The sequence below is a fragment of the Podarcis vaucheri genome (genome assembly GCF_965113315.1).
Source record: "Podarcis vaucheri genome assembly, chromosome: 12".
NCBI lineage: Eukaryota > Metazoa > Chordata > Lepidosauria > Squamata > Lacertidae > Podarcis > Podarcis vaucheri.
This window is the reverse complement of record NC_138750.1, coordinates 29,387,227-29,412,645: the sequence shown is the minus strand read 5'-3', so window position 1 is coordinate 29,412,645 and position 25,419 is coordinate 29,387,227. Positions and strand designations below refer to the sequence as shown.

Below are 25,419 nucleotides of genomic sequence, written 5' to 3'. Positions count from 1 at the left end.
AAGTGCCTGTATGCACTTTGATAATTGATATTTCTGTTATATAAGTAACAAGCCTACCTAATAGACATTAGCAGTTAGAGTGAATTAATAATACTTAAGACTGAAATTCTCTGTACACTTTTGAGAGTAAGTACCACTGAACCAAATAAGTCTTTCATCTTTGTCCTGCTTCCTCATTAGATCTCTTGATGTGGTGCTTTTTCTAAATACTTAAATCCAAATGCATTATCATAGTAATCCTTGGAAAAGCCCTGATAGGCAATGCTGTATTACAATATCCAACCTATAGGTGGGCAGCTGAAGCCAAGAAACAGCTACTTGTCCAAAGCCACTCAGCAAATCCAGAGCTGAAGTGAAGCTTGGACCAGATATTTCATAATTCATTCTCTTAACTGCACTACAAAGTTGACGCAGCTTCCTCTCGCCATCTTTCTGCTTTACTGGGCGCTCTTCAGGCATAGCAAGAAGGAAATAAATAATCTGACTCGCTCAGAACTGCCATCTGGCTACGTACACCAACTCTTAACTTCTGCATCCTGGACTTTTCTGGGAACCGAAAGAACATGTATCATGGAGTTAAATGTACTGACATATCAGTCTTTATTGGATGTCAAGTATGAGTCCTGACATAGTAAGGTCCCCAATGCTTTATGCTTAGATCCTCTCACAAACAACTGGCAAATCACCTACATCCCTCCAAAAATAAAACAGAGAACCAAAAGACAGGAAACACCCCACTTCAAAAAGGCACTCCCACCACCCCCATCCCAAACTGAAACCAGGAGCAGAGGGCCTTGTTGAGTGCTAAGGGGTGTGTCTGAAGACACTGCTGGGAACACTAGACCTAAGGGAATCTTGCCTGTTGGCAAGTCAGCAGCCAGAGGTCATCACCAAAGTGGTGGATAGGTATAGGCATGTACATATTCAGACCTTATCAACATCTTAGCAGATTCTGACAACTGGTTCCTCAGCTAGTTACCCCCTTTATTCTTTGGGGGAAGGCAGGATTTTTTTTTGAGCCCCATCTCTGTTCAACAAATTGTCAGTACACTGACTGGGGAGCAGTGCTCTGCATCTCCCATTAGGGCACTGGGCTTCACTCACGCCAACACTGTATTCTTCTTTTTCTGCCACTGCCAAGACTAACAGGGGTCTGATCAAATCTTCCTGACCTTCCAAGCTTTCGCTTAGCCACTGATGTAGACTGAAGGGCTGACCCAGTGAGCTTTTGAAATGTTGGACACTGGTAAAGCCATTATTAATTTCCTTTCTCTGTCCGTGCAAAGGACGAACACGCAGGGGTGCCCCCTATATTACGTCAAACACATTCTAATGGAAAACTAAACAGTGGATTATTGGTTGGTACATTCCTTACCACTTAGGAATGGCTTCCTCACAAGTAGCCAGGACTCTTTTGGAAGTACGGTGTTTTCTCCAAGCCACAACTAACAAACAGATATATCACCACCCCACTCTTGCCAGGAAAGCTAGGTTTGTGAAAAAAATAACAGTACCTTCTATGTTTCTGTAGCTTCATAGCTGCAGTCTCTGGCTCCCAGAAGTGCCTAAGGTTTGGCAAGATTCAACTGTCTGTACTATTATTGTAGGTATGTGGAAAGGAGGGCATTGTTGAAGATAATGTTTATTGATTATGCATACGCAGCATTTTTCCTCTGTAGTGTCACCAAAGAGATTACTTTGTCCAACCCATGAACGAACAACCCAGTGTCTGAGGACTACAAAGATGAGGTTGAAATAATAAGGCTATGTTTAGCCTGAACACATTAAACTGGAGAGCTGTCACACATAAGATGGAGCAAGCTTGTTTCTGCTGCTCCGGAGGATAGGACTCAACCCTATGCATTCAAATTACAAGAAATGAGATTCTGACTAAACATTAGGAAGAACTTTCTGACTGTAGGAGATGTTAAGACAGTGGAACAAAGTACCTTGGAAGATAGTAGACTCTCCCTCATGGGATTTTTTTAAAACAGAAGTTGGATGGCCATCTGTCTGGGATTTTTTGGCTGTGATTCTCACGCTGCAGGGGGGTTGAACTAGATGGCCCTTAGGGCCCCTTCCAACAATTCTATGAAATCCAGCAGTTGGATGTAAAGGGAAATGAGTCTTAACATGTGTCATGACCTGCAAAAATTAGATTTCCTCATTAAAGAATTTCAGACAAAATATTTATTCTAAAGGGAAAAAATGAAAGTGTAACACAAATAAATTAGACAGATGGAAATTCCATTATGTTGTAAGCATATTCCATGTTGTCAGGGAAGTCTGCTTGCCAGTGGCATAGCTCAGTGTTGTTTTTCCTAGCCTTTGGAATGCATGCATCTCCATCTTTTTTTCCTGCTCAGCAGCCGCTTCCAGAATGCTGTGGTTAACTCCTTCATCCCCATAGTAGACTAAGAGAGGTGGAGGAAGAAAAAAGGGGAAAAAATTAAGTTGATCACAACTCTTATAATGCTGTTACCAACAGAACAGCTCTTTCAAGAAATACTAAAAAGTAGAACTTTGTCACTTACAGCACAGTTCTATACATGTCTAATGAGAAGCAAGTCCTGTTGATTTCAATGTTGTAATTATTATGTAATTGAGTACAGAACTGCAGCTTTACACATTCAATAACGTATTCAACCGTGGAAGGTCAGCCAGTGCAAATGCAAGTAAGCCATATTAATTAACAGAACAGAGCAAATGTAGAATCATTAGAAGAGACTAGGGATACTTTATTCAGTTCCACTCTGATAATCATCTGAAGCTGAGGGATAGTCAGCCTAGGCTACCCAACAGTGACAGAGGTGGGGTTTAGGCTTGGATTCAGGTTTGAATTCAATCATCAATACGTAACAGATTCTGAGGTGGCCATTAGGAACACCATCATATTTAAAGTGCTAAATGCACCCAACCATATAAGATGGAATTAACACTCATGTGACTGTAGAATACATTTGGGGGTATTTTATCTGCCTTCTAGTTTCTCTCTCTCTCTCTCTCTCTCTCTCTCTTTCTTTCTTTCTTAGTATACTGTCACATTCTTTCAGTGCAATTCTGAGGTGGCTTAAAGAATTTGTAATATTATGACTGATCTTGAAACTAACCTATATTGACACAGACAAGTAATATTAAGGCTTATCCATATTACACTGCTCTCCAAAAATGCTCACAATCCCAACTATTATTTTCAAGGGAACCTGGCAATCCATCATGGACTCTAGAAATAAAATTCTAGATATTATTCTATCTATTATCACTCATACCAGGATGAAATCAAAGATGAAACATGTAACATAATAAGCGACTGAGGTTATGATAGTCAGCTCAGTTGACTGGTTGGAAAGGCCAAATAATAGCTAGAAAGACAGTTTCTGCTTTTAAAAGTCAGCAAGATTATTTAGGTACTAAATAATATGGTTCAAGCCACAAACAAGAAATCGGAGGCATCTTCTCAATGCTTCATCTCATTTACACTCATTTTAATCCCGAGCAAATTTATGATATTGTGTATTTAGGCTGCCATTTTACCTAGGAGTAAGTCCCATTGAGTCCCAGTTTTTGAGTAAACATAAGAGTTCACTGTCAGTGTCCACCCCAATTACAGTACTAAACTATCCCCCAAAGTAGTAAACACAATGATCACATCCATTTTTTCTCTCTGCCCATCCATTGGTTGCAGCCTTCAAGATTCCAAGGTGTGGGTAGTGTGCTGGATGCTTGGCGAGTACATGTGTATCGGGGGTGTATGCTGCATACAATCCAACAAAGCCAATTTGGGCATCATGCACTTCACTTAACATAACAAGTCGCATTTAATTGTATATCCTAAACATACTGGATAATACAAGAAAGTCTTGTATTAAGAAGCGGATGCATTTTATCTTTTAAATCTCATAAATGCAAAAACTCACAGGCAGATGTCAAGACATAAAATTGAATAAATTGATCACCTGCAGATTTTTTAAACAGACAATGGGATTTTACATGACAGTTTAATTACAGGAGTCTAAACAGTAGTCAGACAGCAGAGTGTAGAATATTAAATGATAAAATGTTACATTAATGCCAAGTCTCAGTAGCATCCATACAATAAAGTGTCACCATGCAGAAGCGCCATAAATGCAAGGAGAAATTAATGAAAAGCTTCAATGGTTTTTTCTATTACTTCCAGAATTTTATAAGAAAGGAAAGTCCTTCTGCCAATCTGGTTTGTTTTGAATTTAAAACAAAACACACACACACACACACACACACACACAGACCAGCAATTTTTTAACCACCTCTGAGATCACATAGGACACAGGTGGAGAACCTGTCACCTTGCAGATGTTGTTGGACTTTAATTCATATCAGCCCCAGGAATGGTGGGAGTCCACCAATACCTGGAAGGTAGATTCTGACTGGTGATATGCAACTAAATCATACTCAAAACAGACCCAATGAAATCATTGGACTTAAGTCCACTGATTTAAATTGACTTACTCTCAGTAGGAGTAACATTAGCAGTCATTCATAAACTTTATACTTATTCATGCCTCAGCAACAGCAAAAAAAGAAAAAAGTTTCTGTTAGGCTTCAGAGTGGATTAGTTTTATTAGGCTTTATTAGTCTAGTTTTATTAGGCTCCTACTCTCCACCCCATTCCAACTGTTAACATGTAACCACTCATATTTTCCACGAGGCCTTATTAGTGCCATCAGCCAACAACAAAATGAAACAGAAGGCCTATGCCTTGTACATTGATCAAACAACAACCAACATACACTGCCTTTTTAAAAATTCAGTTTCAAGCAGTGTAAGCTGCCGGTGTTTAAATCCTTCGATGGTTATCAGTTTTTGGTTTGTAATGTTACTGAAGCAAGCTCATTCCAAGAGAAAGAGGACTTGACAAAATCAGGTCATATCTCTTGATGATATACTTAAGTCAGCAACCAAAAGATAGAACATTTCCTTCTTATGGTGTGTCCCTTAAATTTAAAAATGGTAGCACCAAATCCTGACCCACACCTTACATGAGAATATAGCAACAGTTAAAATATAATTTGTGTGATATTTCTGTAAGTGCAATCCTAGATGTATAAATGGAATGGGACTTACTCTTAGGTAAGTGAGTGTAGGATTGTAGCATACATTTCAAACTCTCCCCTCCAAGCTAATCACAAAGCACATGTTCTATTTTCTCTTTTAGCAGGCATTATTTCTGCAGAGGTATTAACTAGTGAAAACATACCTCAGAACGGTTGGCTCAGGCATTCCAGGATCTGCACCTCTCTTAAAACCTAGTTACAAACAATGTATCTTGTCAATTTATATCATGAATATATTATTGCTCTTTTACACATAATATTTCTAGAATTAATGCACACATGACTAGCCACAGTAATGTAATAGATAACATTGCACTTTGATAAATCTTCTGCACTCCCCACCAGCACATGCCATCAAGTAGAAGTGCAAAGAAAGGGGTCCATTCTATTGCATGGTCAGCAACACACATTGAAAACCCCACTCCTCTGCACCAGCAGGTGACTAATCCCATACTTACCTGAGTGTAAGCACCATTAAATGTATGAGGATTTAGATAGATTCCAAGTTAGAATTGCACTGATAATCTGCCTGGGTAGAAAGAATACTCTTCTAAAGCATCTCTGATATCTAAAACAGTCCTTATTTGTGGCATGATGTATGCTGCCCACCAAATCCACCAGACAGAGAAAGACAGTCTCTGATCTTACTAATAAATAGGACTTTACTGCATTGTTAATGGAATTCAGTAAGAAATGTCCTGCACAACAGGCCCATGGATAATAAAATAATTTTTCCCAGCAAATGAAAAAGAAGTCGATGACACTTCATAGGACAGAATCATTGCTGAACTAATTGAGCTTGGCCTGGGAAATTCTGACTAAGAACATTCTAAAAATTGGCCTCTAGTTTTCAGAAATCTGCTGACTTCTAAGCAAACTCCTGATGCCACAAGTGAAAGAACACACCTGTGAGCAATTTTAACCATGTTTACCTTTGTGTTATGCCTAAACACATTTAGGAGTTTACATAATCGTGAAATACAGAATTCTGAAAGCTAAAACTATTATTTATAAGCAACTTCAGTCTGCCTTGCAAACTGGGGTGGGGAGATGGTCAGCGATTATTCACCCATTCCTCCATTCAGCTCACTCAAGCAGAAAGCTAGCACACCAGAGAGACAAATGTAGCCCAGCTTACTGCTGGATATAATAATTTCTTCTTGCAAGGTGTTATAGCTTTCAACGCACAAGAGCATCCAACAGTTGTCTCGCCCACAGTCTGAAGCAGTGTTTCCCAAACTCGGGTCTCCAGCTGTTTTTGGGACTACAACTCCCATCATCCCTAGCGGGCAAGACCAGTGAGGTCAGGGGTGATGGGAATTCTAGTCCGAAAACAGCTGGAGACCCGAGTTTGGGAAACACTGAAGGTCACAGGAGATCATTCTATCGCCATATTCACACCAGCTCGCCTTCCAACGAGTACTAGGAAAGGAAAGGAAAAACAGGAGGGCTTTCACGATGCAGCCTGCTTGCCTTTTCTCTAGGTTAAATCCGAAACTAGCAGCGCTAAAGTGAGCTGTGAAGCGGAGAATTTGGGTTCAGGGAACGGAAGCGGACAAGGGCAAGGAGCCGCTTCTGCCCCACAGGGCGCTCTCCCCGCTAATCACGAGGAGCTGAGGGGAATCGGCCACGTGACTCGCCGGTTGCGTCACTATCGCCGCTGCGTTCCAAGAAGACGCGCCGCGCGCGCTCGAACCAGCCGTTGACGGGAAGACCGTTAACGGACCGTTAACGGTTCGGGAAGCTGCCCCGCCCCTCCCCCGCCGCCTGCCTCAAGTCAGAGTAGACCGAGTCTTCCGTGACCAAGCCGTCCGCGGCAACCTCCTTGCTCTCCCCAGCTCAGGACTGACCTAGATAGAGCACTACCGGGATGAAGCCCCAGCGGATGGCAAACTGCCCGCCCTTGAACAAGTGCTGCAGGCGCTGCTTGGACTCTTTGCTCAGCTTCGGCATGGCGGCGGCCGCGTCGTCGTCTCGGAGGCAGCGAAGGGCGAGAGGCGAGGGTGGTAAAGGCCTGCCTTTGGCTTCCTGGCGCAACGGCGCATGCGCGCGGAGGAGAGGCCTACCCGGCGAGGATTTGTTGTCGGGCAGCGGCGCCGCCTCAGGCCGGCTGGGAAAGGCGGGAACGGCAGCCGCTGCTGAGGAAACCTAGAGCCGAGCTTGCCGCGTAAAAGAATGTGTTGAAGTCGGCTCCGCTTCATGACTGGCGGATGAGGACGCGCCAATATTGGATGGAAATTCCTACATGCAGGAGTCGGGTTTTTTTCACCTTTTCCGCCGCAGTGGGTCCATTTCTTTGCTCTTCCCGGCTAATAGTAGTGCCTGCCTATCTCCGCCGGAGTAAGTCGTGGCAAATATCCCCCCCCCTCCACCCCGTTTCTGAGCATTACGCACACGCACCTCGCTGCACGCTTGTTCTTCACACATGATCTAAAACGGAGTTTCCCCCCTCTCTAACATCACAGAAGTGTTTTTTAAGGGCCAGCTCGCACGTTACGGTTTTTTCGTGGAAAAGTTGTTAGCACGTGGACCGACCCTCGTGGTAGGCCACCTACACTTGAGGTTAAGAGGGAGAAGGCAGGGGATGTGAGTTCCGCAGGCTTCCTGGCAAACGCCAAGAGTGGAAGTTCAGTTTTGCTTCCAAAGCCCGCATGAAAGTCAACAGCATTTCCTTTTGCATGTACTGTAAATTCTCTGTTCTACCACTGGCCTAACCTAAGGTTACCAGATGTCCCCGTTTCCCGGGGACAGTCCCCGGATTTACAAATCAGTCTCCTGACAAAATCCATCTATTTAGTAGGAAGTTGAAAAGTGTCCCTGAATTCATTGAAAAAAATCTGGTAACCTTAGCCTAACTCTGTTTGTCTGGATTTAGCACTCTGACAGGTGCTGCCTTCGAAAGTGGATTTTCTGTCATGTATTTTTCTGCTGCTGCTGCTTAAAACATTTCCTGGCTATTGGCCTTCACCAAATTGTGTAGTAGCCAATTACGTTTGGATGGAGAGATATTTTCATTTACATATCTTGAACCTTCAACCAAGAAATTATTTTTTTAAAAAAAAACACCTTGAAAAAATAATAGCCACTTTCTCTACACTATGCACAGTTTTTTAAACCTTCGTCATGTCCTGCTTTTGTCATCTCTCCCCCCACCCCACCCCCGGCTGATGTTCAAGTAAACCAACCCTTGTAGATATGCCCTATGAGTTTTGATTAAATTTGCATATGGGAAAATGATTGAATAAGAAAAAAGCATGCTTCCTTTGTTGGATGGATCATGAAATCAGTATTGTAGAGTTGGAAGGGATCCTGAGGGTCATTTACTCTAACCCCTCAGTGCAGGAATCACAACTAGATCATATATGTGATAGACATCCAAACTCTGCTTGAAAACCTCCAAGAAAGGAGAGTCCATCACCTCTCATGGGAGCCTGTTCCACTGTTCCTGTCAGAAAGTTCTTCCTGATGTTTAGTCAGAATCTCTTCTTGTTAACTTGAACCCATTGGTTTGGGTCCTAGGCTCTGAAGCAGGAGAAAACAAGCTCGCTCCATGCAACAGTGTTTAAGATATTTGAAGATGGCTATCCTATCTCCTCTCGGTCTCTTTTCAAGCTAAACATACCCAATTCATTCAACCATTCCTCATAAGGCATCTATCTACTCCAGCATCTTGTTCCCAGATGCCAAAGGGTATCCCTACAAGCAGAATATGAGTGCTTCAGCAGTCTCCCCACTTGGCATGTTTATCACCTCATATTCAGAGATCTATTGCCTCTAACCATGGAGGTAGTATAAAACCACTATGGCTAGTCGCCATGAATTTATCTACATGAATTTGTCCATCCTCCATGAATTTATCTGCAGTGAATTCAGATGTCATTAGTGTATAGATTTGGCCAGTATGTGTCATTTTGCTCTTACCTGCATTGAACCTGATTTGCCATTTTATCATCGGTTCACCCAGTTTGTAGAGACTTTTCTGGAGTGTTTCAGATGCAGTAGGGAGATTGCCTGTCTTGGGTTTCTTCTTAGCCTACCCTTCACTGAAATTGTATGAGCTGTTGCCTATCTTTAGGGGCCATACTTAACAAGCTGGAGAAACTCTTTTGGACATCACACAAACACTGCAACCAAGCACTAAAACCAGTACTGATAACTCCAGTAGAATTTGGGTTTTCAGCAAGGGAGGCACCAGGGAAAGCATGTGTGCCCACAGGTGCCACATCAGCATTTCCTGATACACATCTCAATTAGAACAGTTACATTTTATCAGTTTTGCATTGGCATGAATGTAAACCAAATTGAAGTGCAGTTGAATCTCAGTTATGAAATATATAAATGAGCTAACCTGCCAGTTTCAGAAATTTTATTACTATTTAAAATTCTGCTCCTCTACAAACACTGATAGAGAATGTTGGAGGCAGTCCTTGCACCGCCTTCCCAAAGCTGGGTAAATGAGGTGCTAGGCTAGGCTATGGGCAGGAGGCATAAGGGCTCTTGCCAGGGTCCTAGAGTCCTTCCTTCTTCCTAAGGCACTTTATTGAGCACTTTTCCAGCTTTGTGAAGGAGGTGGGAGAGCTCTAAGACCCTGCCAGAGCCTTGCACCTCCTTTTCAAAAGCCTGGCACCTTGCTTAGCTTAACTGGGTGTGGAGGGGTGACCCATGGGTTCCATGTCAAAATACTATTGCAGCCCACTTGGTATGAAGCTAGAGGCTTGTGTGCCTCACTGTTTAGAACCCAGCTTGGAAGAGTGACTTGTTGACCCACAATCTACCTTATTTTGTCAATTGGACATTGTAGGTTTGGGAGGCTGAATAAACCCAGAACAATTGTGTCCAGACTAACAAATATTTGCAGCATAAAGAGCATCCACAGACCAAGCAGAGCTCATCCACTAGCTAGCTGGTTTTTTGTCTTTCATACCTTCTGCACGGTTGAATTCCAAATCTGGGGTAATTTGGAAACTTCTCAAACAGCCTCCAATGTGACAGTTGAAGCATTAGAAAAATGTGTGATCCTCTAAGAAGCAGCAAATTGCAAAATGCTTAAAAATTGCCATGCTAGGAGGATAACATTTAGCTGAGAGAGAAAGCTATTATTTACAGCACTGTAGTTTTGGTGTGCACAGCTTCTTATACTTCTTCAAATTCTAGCACAAGGAGTTTGCAGTATAAATTGCTGAGTTACTAATTTGGAGTGGGAGGAAAGGAGGAAAAGAAAGGGGGGAATGTAATGTCTTAACTTAGCTTCTTCCTTGACAAGGTATATGTAGAAATGTCAAGTTACCAGGGCTCTTTTTCAGGAGGAACTCAGTTCTGGCACCTCTTGGGTGGGTTCTGGCACGTCTCAGGAGGGTGCCATTACCATTTAAGAGAACAAGGGAAGTGTTCATGGTGAGTTCTGGCAACTCTATTTCTAGAAAAATAGCATTGCAAGTTACTAACTGCATACAGTAGTAGCAGCTCATGTTGGTGGCAGTTGCTTAGTTCTTAGTGTAACATTTGATGTTGGCCCAATTTTTTGACTGCTTACAACTTTTATTCGAGTCAGTGCTGTACAAGTTGTGCTACAGAGGCTGTATAAAATAAGGTCTAAGAAATAAAATTTTAAAATAGCAAGGATTTTCAGGAAGCTGATAATAATTTATTAAAATGGTAATTGAAGCTAAGACATAAATACGAATTCAACTCTAAAAAAAGATGAATCACTGGAGTTTCAAAGAATGTGGATTGCATGAAGGTGGACCAACAAAATACCTTTCAAATGTTAATCCTAGATTTCCTTTTTCTTTTTGTAGATTCTATAATAAAAGATGCAGACTTACAACTTTGCCATGTCTTAACTTCCATCTAAGGTATATTGCAATGTTCTTGCCTAGTATGATGTATTTCATTTTCAGTTTATGTCATTGTGAATAGAATATCTGGCCAAAGATGAAAACCATGAACTGATTGTGGATACTACTGTAAAGTGTTAAACACAGATCTGATGGCTCAAAGGATTTTCTGAGGCCAGATAGACAGATAAAGTATGTTTAAATTTACCTTTACAGATAGACAGATAAAGTATGTTTAAATTTACCTTTACAGTTATTTTAATTTGTTTACTAGATTTATAGACACTTGTCTTTCTAGAAAACCTAGCTAAGTGCATCTAGGTTAACTGTTAGTAACCTAGGGGCAATATCACAGTTTCATAAAGTGCAAAGCAGAGGTAACTAATGAGATACCTAATGTGGTGACCTGCTGATGTTGCTGGACTACAGTTCTTAACAACCAGGAACCATACCGGCTTCCCCTGCTGTGAAAGGTTTATCATTGTCACTTCCTCTGTCTTTCAAAAAGCAAAACCTACAGAATATATTTAAGCTAAAAGGATCTAATTCAGGAAACAAATATCTCCTAATACTAAGTTTTGCCATTGCTTTTATATTCCTGGGTTCCTTTGGAAGGAAGGGTGAGATACAAATTTAATAAAATAAATAAATTTCTGTCACACAACTCCTTTGGGCTAACTTTATTCCATAGTGACCTGGCTGGTTCTATGTGCCAATGTGCATCTTTGCAGAAACTGCTCCTCAAGATAATACAATTTTATGTTTCCTGTGCCCAAAGACACAAAGCCTTCTAAGACACTAAGCCTTCAAATCATTTCAAACATGATTTGAAAAGACACACCTTCCTTAGCTGTTTGGCTAGCTACTTTATTCTACTTTATTACTTTATTCTGTTTCTGGAAATAATTTCCCTCTTCCTGACTTCAATGGAGTTTGCTTGAGCTACCTCTGGACCGTCTTCTGTACTACCAGCAAATCTCTGCCCTTTCTGAGCTAAGGAAAGGGGCAATAGCTAACATAAAAAAGATAATAAAAGCAGAGCATAAATTTGGAGTGTGAGACTAGAGGATGGTCAGTATTTCATAGTAAAAGGAGTACAGTTGCAACATGAAAAATGATCAAGCAGGAAATTTTGTTTTGCTAAGTTAAGTTGCTAATAATTTGAGTAAACTTACAAAAATATTTTATTCTGGAGTTTTAGAAAGACGGAGGAGATAGTCAACAGGATATCAAAGAGAAGTTCTTCAGAGTTTGGTTACCAACAGTGCAATTCTACGCAGTCTCATCGTTTAATGGGACTTCCTACCAGGTAAGAGGGTATAGGATTGCAGCCTAAAGAGTGTGTATCTGAAGAAGTGTGCATGCACACGAAAGCTCATACCAAGAACTAACTTAGTTGGTCTTTAAGGTGCTACTGGAAGGAATTTTTTTATTTTGACTATGGCAGACCAACACGGCTACCTATCTGTAACTGGAGCCTAAAGAGGGTTAGACATTTATGGAAATGTGGAAAAGAATTGTGGAATGTAGGATAAACTAGAAGTAGTTTTTCAAAGGTGTGTCAGCAGTTGGAATTTACATAATTTGAAGCGTTTTTAAGACCAAAGGAGATTGCTGGGAAAGAGTTTCAGGAATAAGATTTAAGGCAGCACAATATAGCAAGAGGAGCTAGGGGAAGGTGGTATTTTAAAGAAATGTTTGAAGTGCTATTTTTTAAAAGTTCTGATTTTTAAATAAAATATTGAATAATAAATTTATATTAAATACATGAATATTTAAATGAATTCAGAAAACAAAAATGCATAAACATTTACTAAACTCTGTATGTTCTTAACCAGAGGAAATGGTAGAATATTGCCGTTTTAAAAGGGTAGTTTTATCTTTCACCACTAGATGGCAGTGTTTAACAGAAAAGACTTTAACTTCTGCCACAGTCTGCCGATTTCTTGAAAAAGATCACTTGAGTGAAGCCAAGGATGATGACGGGTATTTAAAATTCTGCAATTCACAGTTTCTCCTCTAAAGGACATCAGAAAACTTCATCAAAATTTGTTTGCCAATCAATCTTTATTACGGTCCAGAGACCCAACAAGAATTTGTTTGTCTAAGTTTGTCACTTTCAATGTACAGAATGTGGACAACCTCTCTTGAGACATTATGGCCCTTAATTCATTTTTAATTCTTTTGAATCTTGGAAAACTACTCTCTCCCTAGCTGTTAGTGACCATAAAGCTAAGAAATAGCCACAAAATTGCTTCCACATTAGAAATAGCTTCTGGATATGCTTCCATCAACAGTTCAACACCTTGCTGAATTTCTTGTTTGGATGCTATCAGGATAGCAAGAATGGAAAATAATTGTGGAATATCACTGTACACAGTACTTTTTAAATTGGCTTCAAGTGCACCCAATATAGGAATAAATGATTTTATCCTAAACTTATCTCTTAAAGAAAGTGCATCTAAGGCATCAGGTGCACTTCTGTCATTTCTTTGCCGTTCCCTCACTCTTTGTCGCTTTGTTTTGTGGTTAACATTTGGCAAGATTGCTTTTGCTTTGTTTCTCAAGCTCATCAAAATCTTCTCTAATTTTCCTTTAAAAAATCCAGAAGTGAACTGTACAAACTTGCACAAGAACTCAATAGCAGGCCTGATTTCTGAATGGCTTTGCTGACCTTGTGAAAATGGCCTAGCACAAGGATTTATATCTCTAAGATTTTGCAGACTTTGGCTGTGAACTAGGGCCCTGCAAAAAAATTTCAAGTTGGGCCCTCGAGTTTAAAATTGGGCCCCACTGGCTGGCCCTGAGTCTCATAGTTGCTGGGCCCAAGTTGCCTTGCCCTTGCATGAAGTCTTGGGTTTGCAATTTGGGGAGAGGGGAGACTGCCCGCTGGGTGGTGGGTGGGCTGGGGAGGCCCCCAAGATTTAGACGCCCTAGGCTTCAGTTTACTTAGCCTATACATAAATCTGGCACTTTCTAGCCCACTCAGGGTAAACTCAGTCACCTTGCTATGCAATCATTACCGTATGGAAAATACAACTTGTCCTCCCTTAGAATTTAGACACAATAATACAGCTTTTCCCCAGCTGGCATAAATAATAGTTTTCCATTTCTGATTGTCTTTTCATTGTGAATTTTACAGCATTTTCTGTAACTTTATTATAGACATAATCTTCCCTGAGCCCGTAGGGTGAAGGATGGACTATGAAAAAATAAACATCAAAGCTTTTGAGTGTGCATACTTAGCAAACAAAATTAGCAAAACAATTGCAATCATATTACTCAAAGTCTTAAGCATACAGAAATCTGGCAAAATGACTGTTGTACCTTCTGTGCTTCCGCATATATAAATGCTTTTTCAGCAGGCTTCAAGCCAGTGAAGCAACTGCCCATTTATTACAGTGACCTCTACTCGCTTTTTACTAGTAATTTCATGTATTAGCTTGTGTTGGTCCAGGAGCCAAAAAGTTCTGTGTGAGTTGAAAGCACTTATTTTCTTGGACTTGACAGTGAGCAAGGGGGGCGGGAAGAGTGACTATTAACCAGTATTTCCAATAGCAGCCATTTGTGTAATATTCCAGGAGCAGCTTCACAGGGGTGCAAGTGCCTGTAGTGTGAGAGGAGATTGGAAAAATGCCCATTGTAAGCTTGGAACTCCACATCCTGGCCATGGAGTGAAGCATGATATTTACTCCATGATTTCAAAAATGAATGGCACTACAACATTTGGTATCAGATACAAATTTCATCAGGCACATTAGCGTTGAGCAGAAAGTTGACAAAGGTTGGAATTAGACAGCAACCTCATGCTGACTTTTCCTGTTTTTTACCCATAAGGCCGGGGTAGGCCAATGGGAGTTGTAGTGTTAACAACGTCTGGAGGGCCACAGGCTCCCCACCGCTGCCATAAAGTTTACCCATGTTGTTTCTCCACCTTGTACCCGATCTACATGGTTCACCACTGGTGGCTGATTGTTGGTAGTTGTGACGGGGACAAGCAACATATATAAGTAACTACATATGTAGTCAATATGTCCATGGATGGAATATGCTTCTGCACAGTGAACATCAAGACTTTCAATTAAGAGTACTTCCCTCCACCCACCTTATCAGGGTGACCTCCACTATGTAACTAGTCCTCCAGTTACTTTATATAGCCCCTGTTATCAATAGTTCAAATAGAACATTTAGCATTCTTAAGATATAAGAACATAAGAAAAGCCCTGCTGCACTGGCCCAAAAGGCCCATCTAATCCAGCATCCTCTTCTCACTGGCCAACTAAATGCCTATGGGAAGTCTGCAAGCAGGACCTGGGTTCAACACTGCACTCCTCACTTGTGATTCACCAAGGCATACTGTCTCTGGCATCTGGCAGTAGAGACAGAACATCATCCATAAAAGCTTGTGCCATAATAAAAGTGCTAGTCTTTTAAAATGCCAGAAGACTATTGTAATAGAAATAAAATACATCACACCATAGTGGGGAGGACAGTGACCAGATATGCTGTACAAGTACAAACTGTTGAAGGACAATCTTGCCCTCCATACGTGTGGTTCTTTAGCTTTAAGTTGAATTTGATCTAGTTGAGATTCCTGTGTTGCAGGGAGTTGGACTAGATGACCCTCAGGGTCCCTTCCTGTTCTGAACCACAGGGTCAAAGGAGAACCTGTGTGAGTGGATGCAGGGATATCAAAGGAGTGATAAATTCTAGTGCTGTATTAAAAGAAAGGTGTAAACTTAGAGCAAATCAGCCAACCAGGTCTCCCAGGCTTTACAGGCATGGGACAGACATTGCAGCAAATAGATGGCTTGTCGCCAGCTAAGCAAACATTCATACATTCTTTATACACAAAAGTCACTTTGCCCAGGACTTCACATCACTTCATGAGGGCATAGGTGGCAAATAAAGATAGTTCCCCTTTCTGGGCTCAGAGCCCAGCACTCCAGTCCCACAGATAAGGATAACATAAAAACAGTCCAATTAGCTTAAAGCAAGTGAATATAAACATATTTGAGGTCATCGTTACAACAACTAATTGTGGGGTTATCTTGACTACCACGATGGTGTTGCAGAGCTTCTGGAACAGTTCACCTTTGGTTCAACACAATTCCAACTCAACAATTCTATGATTCTATGAAATGGAAGATTCCTTCACAATGTATAATTCATATATTACTGAAAGAAGAACACATATTAAGTGGTTCCAGAAAGAAAACAGTAACTTAGGACATTTTAGGGTTGGATCTTGGAAAGGAACAAGTGAAGGAAAACAATGTAAGAAGAAAGTACCTTTGTGCAACAACGAACTGCTTTTCTTCTACCATTCACTAAACAGAACTGTCCTCAGTTCTGGGATAAGCATTAAGAGTTTCCAGGGCAGAGGATGAAGGGCGCCTCTGCCAATTCTAGAACAGTTTCTAAACAGCATTGTGAACAAACTGAAGCTTTCCTTAAGCCTTGCTGCTGGAGGACCAGCTGAATGCATCACAGAATTCTAAAGCAATAGCTTGTCTTTAGTCCAACGAAACAGTTTGGTGAGTTAGCTTTCAGAACAATGTTTTTCATAACATTTACTCTACTTGCCCTATGGGCTAAGGGGAGGGCATGTCAGGAACATTTCAATGCTTGTTGCACACACACCCCAACCATCCTATATAGAACAGCACCGACAGCACGAGCTATTAACATTTTTTCCTTGAAAAGACATTGTGTTGGACTATACTTCAGTTCCAACCACTGGAGATGGTTAGTCATGACAAGTCCTATTGTTTTTAATTTAAACTCTGTGCAACTAACAGTCTGGAGCAGCCTGTTGCTTTATCTGACATTTAGGAAAGCCACTTCAAAACATCCCCATCTGTCCACCTTTGAAATCAAGAAAGGTGTGGTGGCCTGGGACTCGGGCTCAGACTCAGAGCCGGAGGAGTCTAAATCCGCACCAGATCCTCTGCCTCAGGCGGCATCTGAACCGAGTCGGGGGCCTGATTCTGAAGAGCCCCAGTCTGCACAGGTTCCCCTGCAACAAGCACCAGCAGAGCCAAGTCAGGGGCCTGAGCCTGCCCTGGCTCCAGATGTGGGGATTACCTTGTTGCCTTCTGCTGTGCAATCACATACAGCTGCTCCACTACCAGTTTGGTCAGGAGAGGCTGAGGCGACCTCTGGGTCTAGTAACCCACCGACATCTCCCGAGCTGCAGAGACTCAGGCCTGAGAGGAGAGACCTGAGTACTCGCTGGAGAAGTGCTCGCCTTCGGGCAAGACAGAGAGGTGAGTCACCGGGGGATCAGGACCGGCCGTTATCCCGTCAGAGATAAAAGGCTGCCGGACCCAGCCCCGGGTTGCGGGAGCAACATTGCTGCTTGCTGGAACCTGCCTGAGACCTTGTGCCTGACCTAGCCCGGTTTCCTGCCTTGGCCCTGTTGGACTGACTCCTCATGGAATCCTTGGATTCGGGACCGAACCTGGACCGCGTGGCTTGGATTAACCCCCGGGCCTAGCGCAGTTTGCTCCCACCACAACCCGCACTCCCCCTTCCTGGGGGGGGGTTTCAGGTAATTCAGAAGCCATGGCCGACCCGGTGGCCGCGCTGGCGACCTTGGCTCAGGACAACCAGACCCTGGCCCATACCATCCAGCAGTTGAGTGTCACCGTCACGGCGTTACAACAGCATTTGGCATGCCATATTGATGAATATCATCGAAGAGGTTGGCAAGTTGGACAACAGGAGATTGCTTGATACTGCTGGCTTCTAGAACCACTTTGTATCACTAATATATTGGAAAATAGTCACAATACAAAGTTTGGTGGGGATATAGGCCTTCTATAGAATAATAATACATAATCTGCCTTGCTGTCAAAATCCTGGTGAACAAGATCTAAATCTAATGTCCACTTGGAAGGCTTGTATGAGAATCTGTAACATTCTTACTACAGTGGTACCACAGGTTACATACGCTTCAGGTTATGTACGCTTCAGGTTACAGACTCCGCTAACCCAGAAATAGTGCTTCAGGTTAAGAACTTTGCTTTAGGATGAGAACAGAAATTGTGCTCCGGCGGTGCGGCTGCAACAGGAGGCCCCATTAGCTAAAGTGGTGCTTCAGGTTAAGAACAGTTTCAGGTTAAGAACGGACCTCCAGAACGAATTTAAGTACTTAACCCGAGGTACCACTGTATAAGGATAGCCAATGTTGGGCCGTCCAGATGCTGTTGGACTCTTAACTTTCATCAGCCCCACACAGCATGTCCAAAGATCAAGGATGGTGGGAGATGGAGTCCAACATCTGGAGCGTGCCAAGTTGGCTACCCATTGTTTAGTAGCATAAACCCAATGGCAAAAATGCAGTGAAAACACTGAGTATGTTCTACTAGCAATGGTGCTGGTGGGGAAAATGTGAAGTTAATGTGGTTTGAAGTAGAAGGAAAATCAAAGGCGTTCGAAGACAGAATACATTCTACTTCTACAACAAATTTTCCTCTGAAGTCAGTTGCTGCTTTACAGTACAAGATTTATTTAACAGGGTTGAGCAGGACAATATACAAAACGTTACTCTGGATAATTCAGCATTGAACAAACTAGTTCCATAAACCACCATATAGATCATTAAATAATGAGCAACAATGATACTGTATTCCTAATGAGAACCCCTAATTTATAGAGAAGCACTCTTCTGTAGTGTTTTATTTGAAGTATAAATGAGTCATCTACTCCCGATTCCTGGGGTAGGATGCAAGCCTAATATGTTTTTAAAAAGACACAAAGCTGGCATTATTATATTGGAAATCTAAAAACCAAGCATGTGTTCAAGAATGTAATTCAGAAGCAAAATGCAAAAATCTTCTTGACTAATTAGAAACGCACTGTCTGGCAGAAAGACAGATTACTCCTACTATAAGTCTGACACTAGGAATGATAGTCCTGATTACAGGCAAGCATGCCAGGACTGCTTTCTCACCACCCCTCTACCCACACTGAGATATTCCCAGCCCATGTCAGCACGGTAGATACGCTTCAGAAGTCATGGAGTGACTACAGCAGTTTTCCCTATGGATTCATTGTAGTCTCAAACTCGGCACTTTAAAGAGCACCTTTCGTTCTGAGTCCTCATTCATTTTATGTATGGACAGTAGGCTATCCTAGTCCAATCCCCTGTACAACTTAAGGAAATTCAGAGCTAGGGCATCCTCAACAGATACTGTCCAAGATCTGCTCGAAGATTTACTGTGAGAGAGCCACTATATATAATTTGTAAATGAAAGGAGAACAGGGGACTTATAGCAGACCTGATCAGTCTTCTCTAACATGGTGAGATGTATTATGTATTTCTATTTAAACAATAGTAATTTCTAAATTTCCATGTATGCAAATTTGTCCCCTCTCTTTTTGGGGAGGATGCATTTCCTCTTGGCAGTGTGTAAGCGGACATCCTCTGCAGAAGTTTCAAGTGTCAAATAAGACATATCTATAACACTTCTACTTTCTCAAGCCTTCAGACTATTTCAGAATGCATAGCAGGACACAGCCAATCCTTCTGCACACAGCATTTTCATGGTTGAAATAACCCCCAGTCACTTTTAGCTCTGTGGAGTAAAACGTATGTGTGCCTGTATATTTTGCCTTGAAGGGCAAATAGCAGTTGTGGGGGGCGGGTGTAAACCAGAAGCGTGAGACAGAAAGGGAGTGGGGAAATTGCAAACTCCCCCAGCTACAGCACTCCCCTGTAAGTGAGAGCACACCTGGGCTTTAGATAAAGTGGTTAAAATAACTTTGGTTCCCCCCCTCCAAGAAAACATTTTAAATCCATAACATAGGATTTCAGCCATAAGTATTATCTCCTTGTAGCGGGAAGTAACACAGACTCTGGTTTCCTGGGCTCACCAGTTCTCTAAGCCAAGCTAACGTACTGACTGGCTCTGGCTCTGATTGGTTAGAAAGAGCCAAAGGGCACACCCACCGTTGTCAGCAGAGAGAGCATTTAAAAGCCAAGGTTCCCTTGCAGCTTTGTTCCATCTCATTACAAGGGATCTAGGCCATGTCTTCCAAACTACCAGGATGTTGATTATCCTCATGGCTAGATCTAGTATACAAAAGTGGACAGGTCAGAATTCAGGGGCAGCCTATCCCATTTTGCTGCCTGAGCAGAAATGGGAAGGTGCTGCCTCCCCTGCCGCTCCCCCACCAAAGTCTTGCTTACCAGAGTTGTGCAGCAGCAGGGTTACCACCCAGCAGGATTCCTCCACCCAAAACAGCTGCTTCCACCCATTTCATGGGTGGGCTGCCCCTACCAAGAGTAGTTTAGTTGTGGAGCCACAGTGCTCAATTTATTTTGTATTCTGTTTGACCTGTTGCCTGCTTTCCCCCACCTGTTATTTCAAGTAAAGTTCCACAGTTGAGCTAGTGGAGTCAGTGTGTGATTGCCCCTCAGGCTTTGGGAATCCTCACATGTAGATCTCTTTGGTTCCAACCCTATTGGAAGTCAAAGGCCAGAGTGGTAAAACCAGAAATTTGACTTATTCTCAGGAAGAAACAGGGCTGGAGAGCTGGCTTTATGCTCTGTGCAAATTGCAAAGGATTGATTGGAGCCGTGGTGTGTGCTGGTCCAGGATTCTTGGCTTTAACAATTACTACTACTACTAATAATAATAATAATTACTTATACCCCGCCCATCTGGCCGGGCCTCCCCAGCCACTCTGGACAGCTTTCAACAGGATATTAAAAACACAATAAAACATTAAACATTAAAAACTTCCCTAAAGAGGGCTGCCTTCAGATGTCTTCTAAAAGTCATTGTTTCTCTCTTGTTTCTAGGGCTGTAGGTGACCTTTTTTAAAAAGAGGTGGTGGCAGCAACTACTGTACTGGATAGTAAGATCTGACTGCCAGCAGGGCTGTTTAGCAGTAGTTGGGGAAGGAAGGGGATGGGAGAGGCTCATTTGAATACCCCCCCCCTCTTCCCCACAGGGAAAATTTAGATAAGGAAGTTCCAGATAGCTGAGGTTATATTATAAGAAATGCAGCCACCATCAGCATATGAATATGCGGAAAATTCCCTTTATACCCTTATCTAAGACCAAAATTACAGAGTGCTCAAAAAGTAATTGCAAACCATAATTAGCCATTGTAACAAGTTTTCGCACCACACAAAAAAGCAATGGTTTCTGTTTATACAAATGGATTAGATTTCAGCCCAGTGCTGTCTGTTCCACATATTTTGTAATTTAAGAAATTAAAGATTCTCTAGCTGTTAATATATCATTATTATGATAACCAGATTCCAATAATTATAGTGCAGCAAATATCCTTGCTTGTTACAAAGGATATTAGTGTTAAAAAGTACACAAGTTTCATTTATTTACCAGCTCATGTGCCGTAGAAATTAGTCATAACCAGTGTTCATCATGTGCTGCAAAAGAAAAATGGTTTTGGACAAAATGAATAGTGTCTGAAACATGCATATAGAAATGGCATACTGAGTTTTGTGACAATATTGGCAATGAGTTTCACACAGTCAAAAAGAAAGTATTTTCTGTCTCATGTGACCCCCCCCCCCAATAGTACAATGAGTTGGTACTGTGAGGTGATTTGATGCTACATAGATTAATCCACTGGGAAACTTCTCAAGCCAACATGAAAAGTTTCCATCTATTCAGCTTAAGAGCTGGCAGCTGCTGTGCATTTTGATGTTTCCATATGGCATCAAAACATTGTGCTGCAGCATTCAGTATGGTTTTAAACAAAATGGCAAGGCTATCCTTGTATGACGGTTACAACAAAATCTATTTTAATCAGGGAAAGCACCTGTTTGGAATCTTTCAATCCAGTGATTTCAAATCTGATGATTTCAAATATTAATTTTAGTTTTTCAAAATATATGATGGGTTTCTGTATTCTTTTTGAATACATATTTTAAAAGCTAATCTAATGGACACTTTCTTTAGAAGTGGATATAAGTGCTGGGGGTCTTGGAAGTCCTACCCCTCATTGGAATGCATCACTCAGAAAACATTGTAGGAAAAAGCAATTTTTCTACTTTGGACTAAGGAAGTCTCTTGCTGTTATGATGTGGATCCAGGAGAAGGGATAGGACAATGCAGGTGGATGGAAAGCTTATCAACAGCGCAGAAAAAACTCACATGCTCTGTGTAGCTCCTCGTTTTTGTCATACTAACCCGACACTTTCTGCTCCAGCTGTAAGGAACTCTGTAGGCTGGGGTGACTAAATCAAGACCCTCCAGATGAAGTCATCTCTGACCATTGGCCTTGTTGCCTGGGGCTTATGGGAGCTGGAGGCCAACAATATTTGGGCAGCCATAGGGTAGTCAGGCCTGCTATAGGCCCTATTGTCAGCAGTGAAACTGGGCAGTGCATTTTGGCTCATGTATTTGTGCCTATACATACAGGAATAAATTTGCATATAGGCTCTAATTAGCAATTAAGCAGAAAAAGAACAAACAGCAACATGGAAGGGGCAGTAATAGCAGCAACCACTATTTTAACTTCTGGAAGAGGCTTGAACTGGGGGAACAGGAAAATTCCCATATCGGGTTTTGGAGTGGCTATAAGCAGTAGAAATGTTGTGAAATTTGACTAGAACATGGGAGGATTACATCAGAGGTGAGGACCCATATGAGCTTGAGGCCTACATTCCCTTAAGGCAACTTTCTGATAGCCACATGCCAGCTATGCCGAGTGTGAGGCCGAAGTGAGCAGTGCTGTGAATATTCATTTCCCCTTTGTAAAGTAGGCTAGCTTGTACACACTCAGGTTTCATGAATACTGAACTACTTATGCACTAATGGAAAGGAGTCCATTCTGCACAACATCTAAGAATTAGTTTAATTAGACACTAATGACAACTTTATCTAAATTGTTCGAGCAATTTTAAATAATCCCCTCTAGTGCAATTTGGTGTAGAGATTTACAGTGTTCTCCAATCCTTAGCAATCACTAGCATCCTGGGCAGCTCCCCAATAGCTAAGAATCTAAAACCAAGTTAAAATCCCCAGATGGCTTATGTTTTGCACATTAGAAGATCTTGTTCTAATTTTAATTTCCCTTTGCTTTGCTTTCTTCCTCACCTGTTTGTTCATTCTAATCCTGGCTTTGACGCAAAAGCAGGATTACCACAAAGCAAAACGCATGTGCTCAAGAAGTGCATAGTTCAGGCCGGGAATTTGAGCTGTGGAGTACCAGTTATAGTAGTGCCTTGTGATGTTACAGGAACACATTTTGGAATAAATATAGGATGAGTTCTAATCACATCTGATTACTCAGCATTCCACTGTTGTTTTGGGATACTTTCTGCAAGAGGAAAATTGGGGGGGGGAGTGCTTTCTGCAAAATGAAACAGAACATCAGACACATTACTCAACTATAAAGAAAGAGAATTTAGACTGTTCATCACCCATCTCATTCTTTAAGAAATCAGTGTTGTTACCCGAGATACAGCAAAATGGACTCCCATTTGGTGTTTTAATCCACTGGAGAGACAGCTCATACACTATTTTCAGGTAAGTATAGCAGTTTGCCTGGCCCATGCCCCTCATCTTCATCCAGTGCAACTTCTCATGCAAGGTAAATGTTCTAGAAATAGGTATCCATGTGAATGGGCTTCCATGTGCACCTGCCCTTTCTTAAGAGATGGAATTACACAAGTTTTGTTCCCATTTATGAAACCATTTGGTTAAAGGGTATATGAACATGAAGCTGGATGGCTTTCCGCCCACTGCATGCATGCTCTTGGTTTCTTTCTCCCACATGATTTCCCTGGAGAGACCAACTGGAACATGTTCAGCCAATACATTTTTCAATAGCTTCTAGACCAACTTAGTTCCTTTGATTTGGGTTCAGACTTAAAGTAACTGAACTTGTGTCCCATAGATTTTAGTGGAACCTGAGTGATGGTTAACTTGTCCCTTTGATTTCATTGGGAACTTAAGTGCAACAAGTCTGAATCCAACCCTCTGTCCTGAATGAAACCCAGACTGTACATCAGCAAATCCTGTCAGACTGGACATTTGCACAAATGTTTGCTTCCTGCATACACACAACTATCCACATAGAACATCTGCAGTTGTAAAAACACTGCAGTCTTGACACAATTGTCACTCACCTTCACATAGATTAGCATTTTCAATTACGTCCTTAAGAAACTAGGAACACTATTGAGTTGTTTTTTTCCCCTATTTACCCAAAACTGCCAATTGAAATGAAAGAAAACAAAGAAAATTTGCCAGAACAACTCTGGGCTTTCCATCATAAAAAAGCTCAACAACTCTGGTCAGTCCTCCCCCCACAAAGCTCAACAACTGTGGGCCCTCCACTCTAAAAAAAAAGAAAAAGACAATAGGTAGATCACTGCCAGTTTTATACTGGGAGTAGAATGCAGTCTATAGAGAGTTGGATGTGCCTGCTTTAGGGCAACTCTCACACTTAAAATTAAGGGGCCTTACATACTTTGTGATCAGTTGGAATATATAAATTTAATACCACCATTACAGGCCACCTTTTAATAAGCAACTCTTCCTAATCTAGTTTACATAAAACATTGGTCATCCATTTGGCAAGTGGCTGTCCATTTGACATCATTTCTAGAATATGCATCCTTTGGTGCCTTGATGTGGTTTTGCCTCTGGTCTACCGAGCCAAGGAACAGGCCTCAGAACCGTGCAGAAGGGTGCAGCCTTACAGGTCAGGCCTACAATTCATCTTGTCCCTGCCAGTGAACTGTGCCATCTGTTTCACAGGTTGAACATCTATGACTTAAATCATCCAATACCCAAAGGGTCAAAAGCTTCTGACTTTACTAGGAGCAACTCAACTCAAGAAGCTGCAGATAGTTGGGAGGTGATTTTAGTTGGGATCCTGACTGGATGGGGGGAGAAAGTACTGGGGTAAGAAGGAACAATTTTTACCACATTAGGAAGTGTTTTTGAGACGAAATCCTACATTCATCTTAGTCTCTTTTGTGCTTCAAACCATGAAGATTGGAATTTATTTTACCCATTGGTTTTACTTTATGCAATTGCATGAACTTTAGAAAAATGGATGCAGCTGCACAGGAGGGAAATGCTAAATTACAGTTCTTACCAGGAATATAAAAACTTTGGGGAAAGGAAACAGAAAGATCAAGGCTCAAAAGTTTACTCACAATTTAGCCATCTTAGAACCACCCAATTGGGTTGACCACAAAGGATAAAATTCTAATACAAGAGCTGTAGTAACAACTGATGAGGTAAAATTCTGTTGAAAGTTGTAACCCCCAATTCCTAGTGGATCTGGCAACTGCACTGAGTAAAACACATCAACCAGCAAATGGGCTCAATGATCAGATCCCTGCGCTGTGCCACACCAAACTTACTATTCTGTATTCTGTAAATAAAGTAGTCTTATTTCAATAGAAACTCTAGTCTCGTGTCTCTTATTTTCAGTCTGATTCCCTCCTGCACCACTGCTAGTGGGTTCACAAATTATTATGAAATTCTGAT

The 25,419-nt window shown here is 41.7% G+C and overlaps 1 protein-coding gene and 1 long non-coding RNA gene across 5 annotated transcripts; one reads left to right on the top strand and one right to left on the bottom strand.

Annotated features, from left to right (window-relative positions):
* Positions 1-2,175: 2,175 nt before the first annotated feature.
* On the bottom strand, positions 2,176-7,552 carry TOMM7 (translocase of outer mitochondrial membrane 7). The gene is given in 4 exon segments (XM_082194043.1): positions 2,176-2,414; positions 5,237-5,285; positions 6,944-7,105; positions 7,108-7,552. Coding segments are annotated over 4 exon segments (414 nt in total). The 5' UTR covers positions 7,295-7,552; the 3' UTR covers positions 2,176-2,398.
* On the top strand, positions 7,307-24,810 carry LOC309515818. Of its 4 annotated transcripts, none has more exons than XR_014212664.1 (4): positions 7,307-7,433; positions 10,892-10,948; positions 12,132-12,239; positions 23,354-24,810. It is a non-coding gene; the product is annotated as an uncharacterized lncRNA (long non-coding RNA). The 4 variants fall into 4 exon arrangements; XR_014212665.1 differs by having other exon boundaries at positions 12,126-12,239; XR_014212666.1 differs by lacking the exon at positions 23,354-24,810 and adding an exon at positions 12,824-20,754.
* Positions 24,811-25,419: the final 609 nt, after the last annotated feature.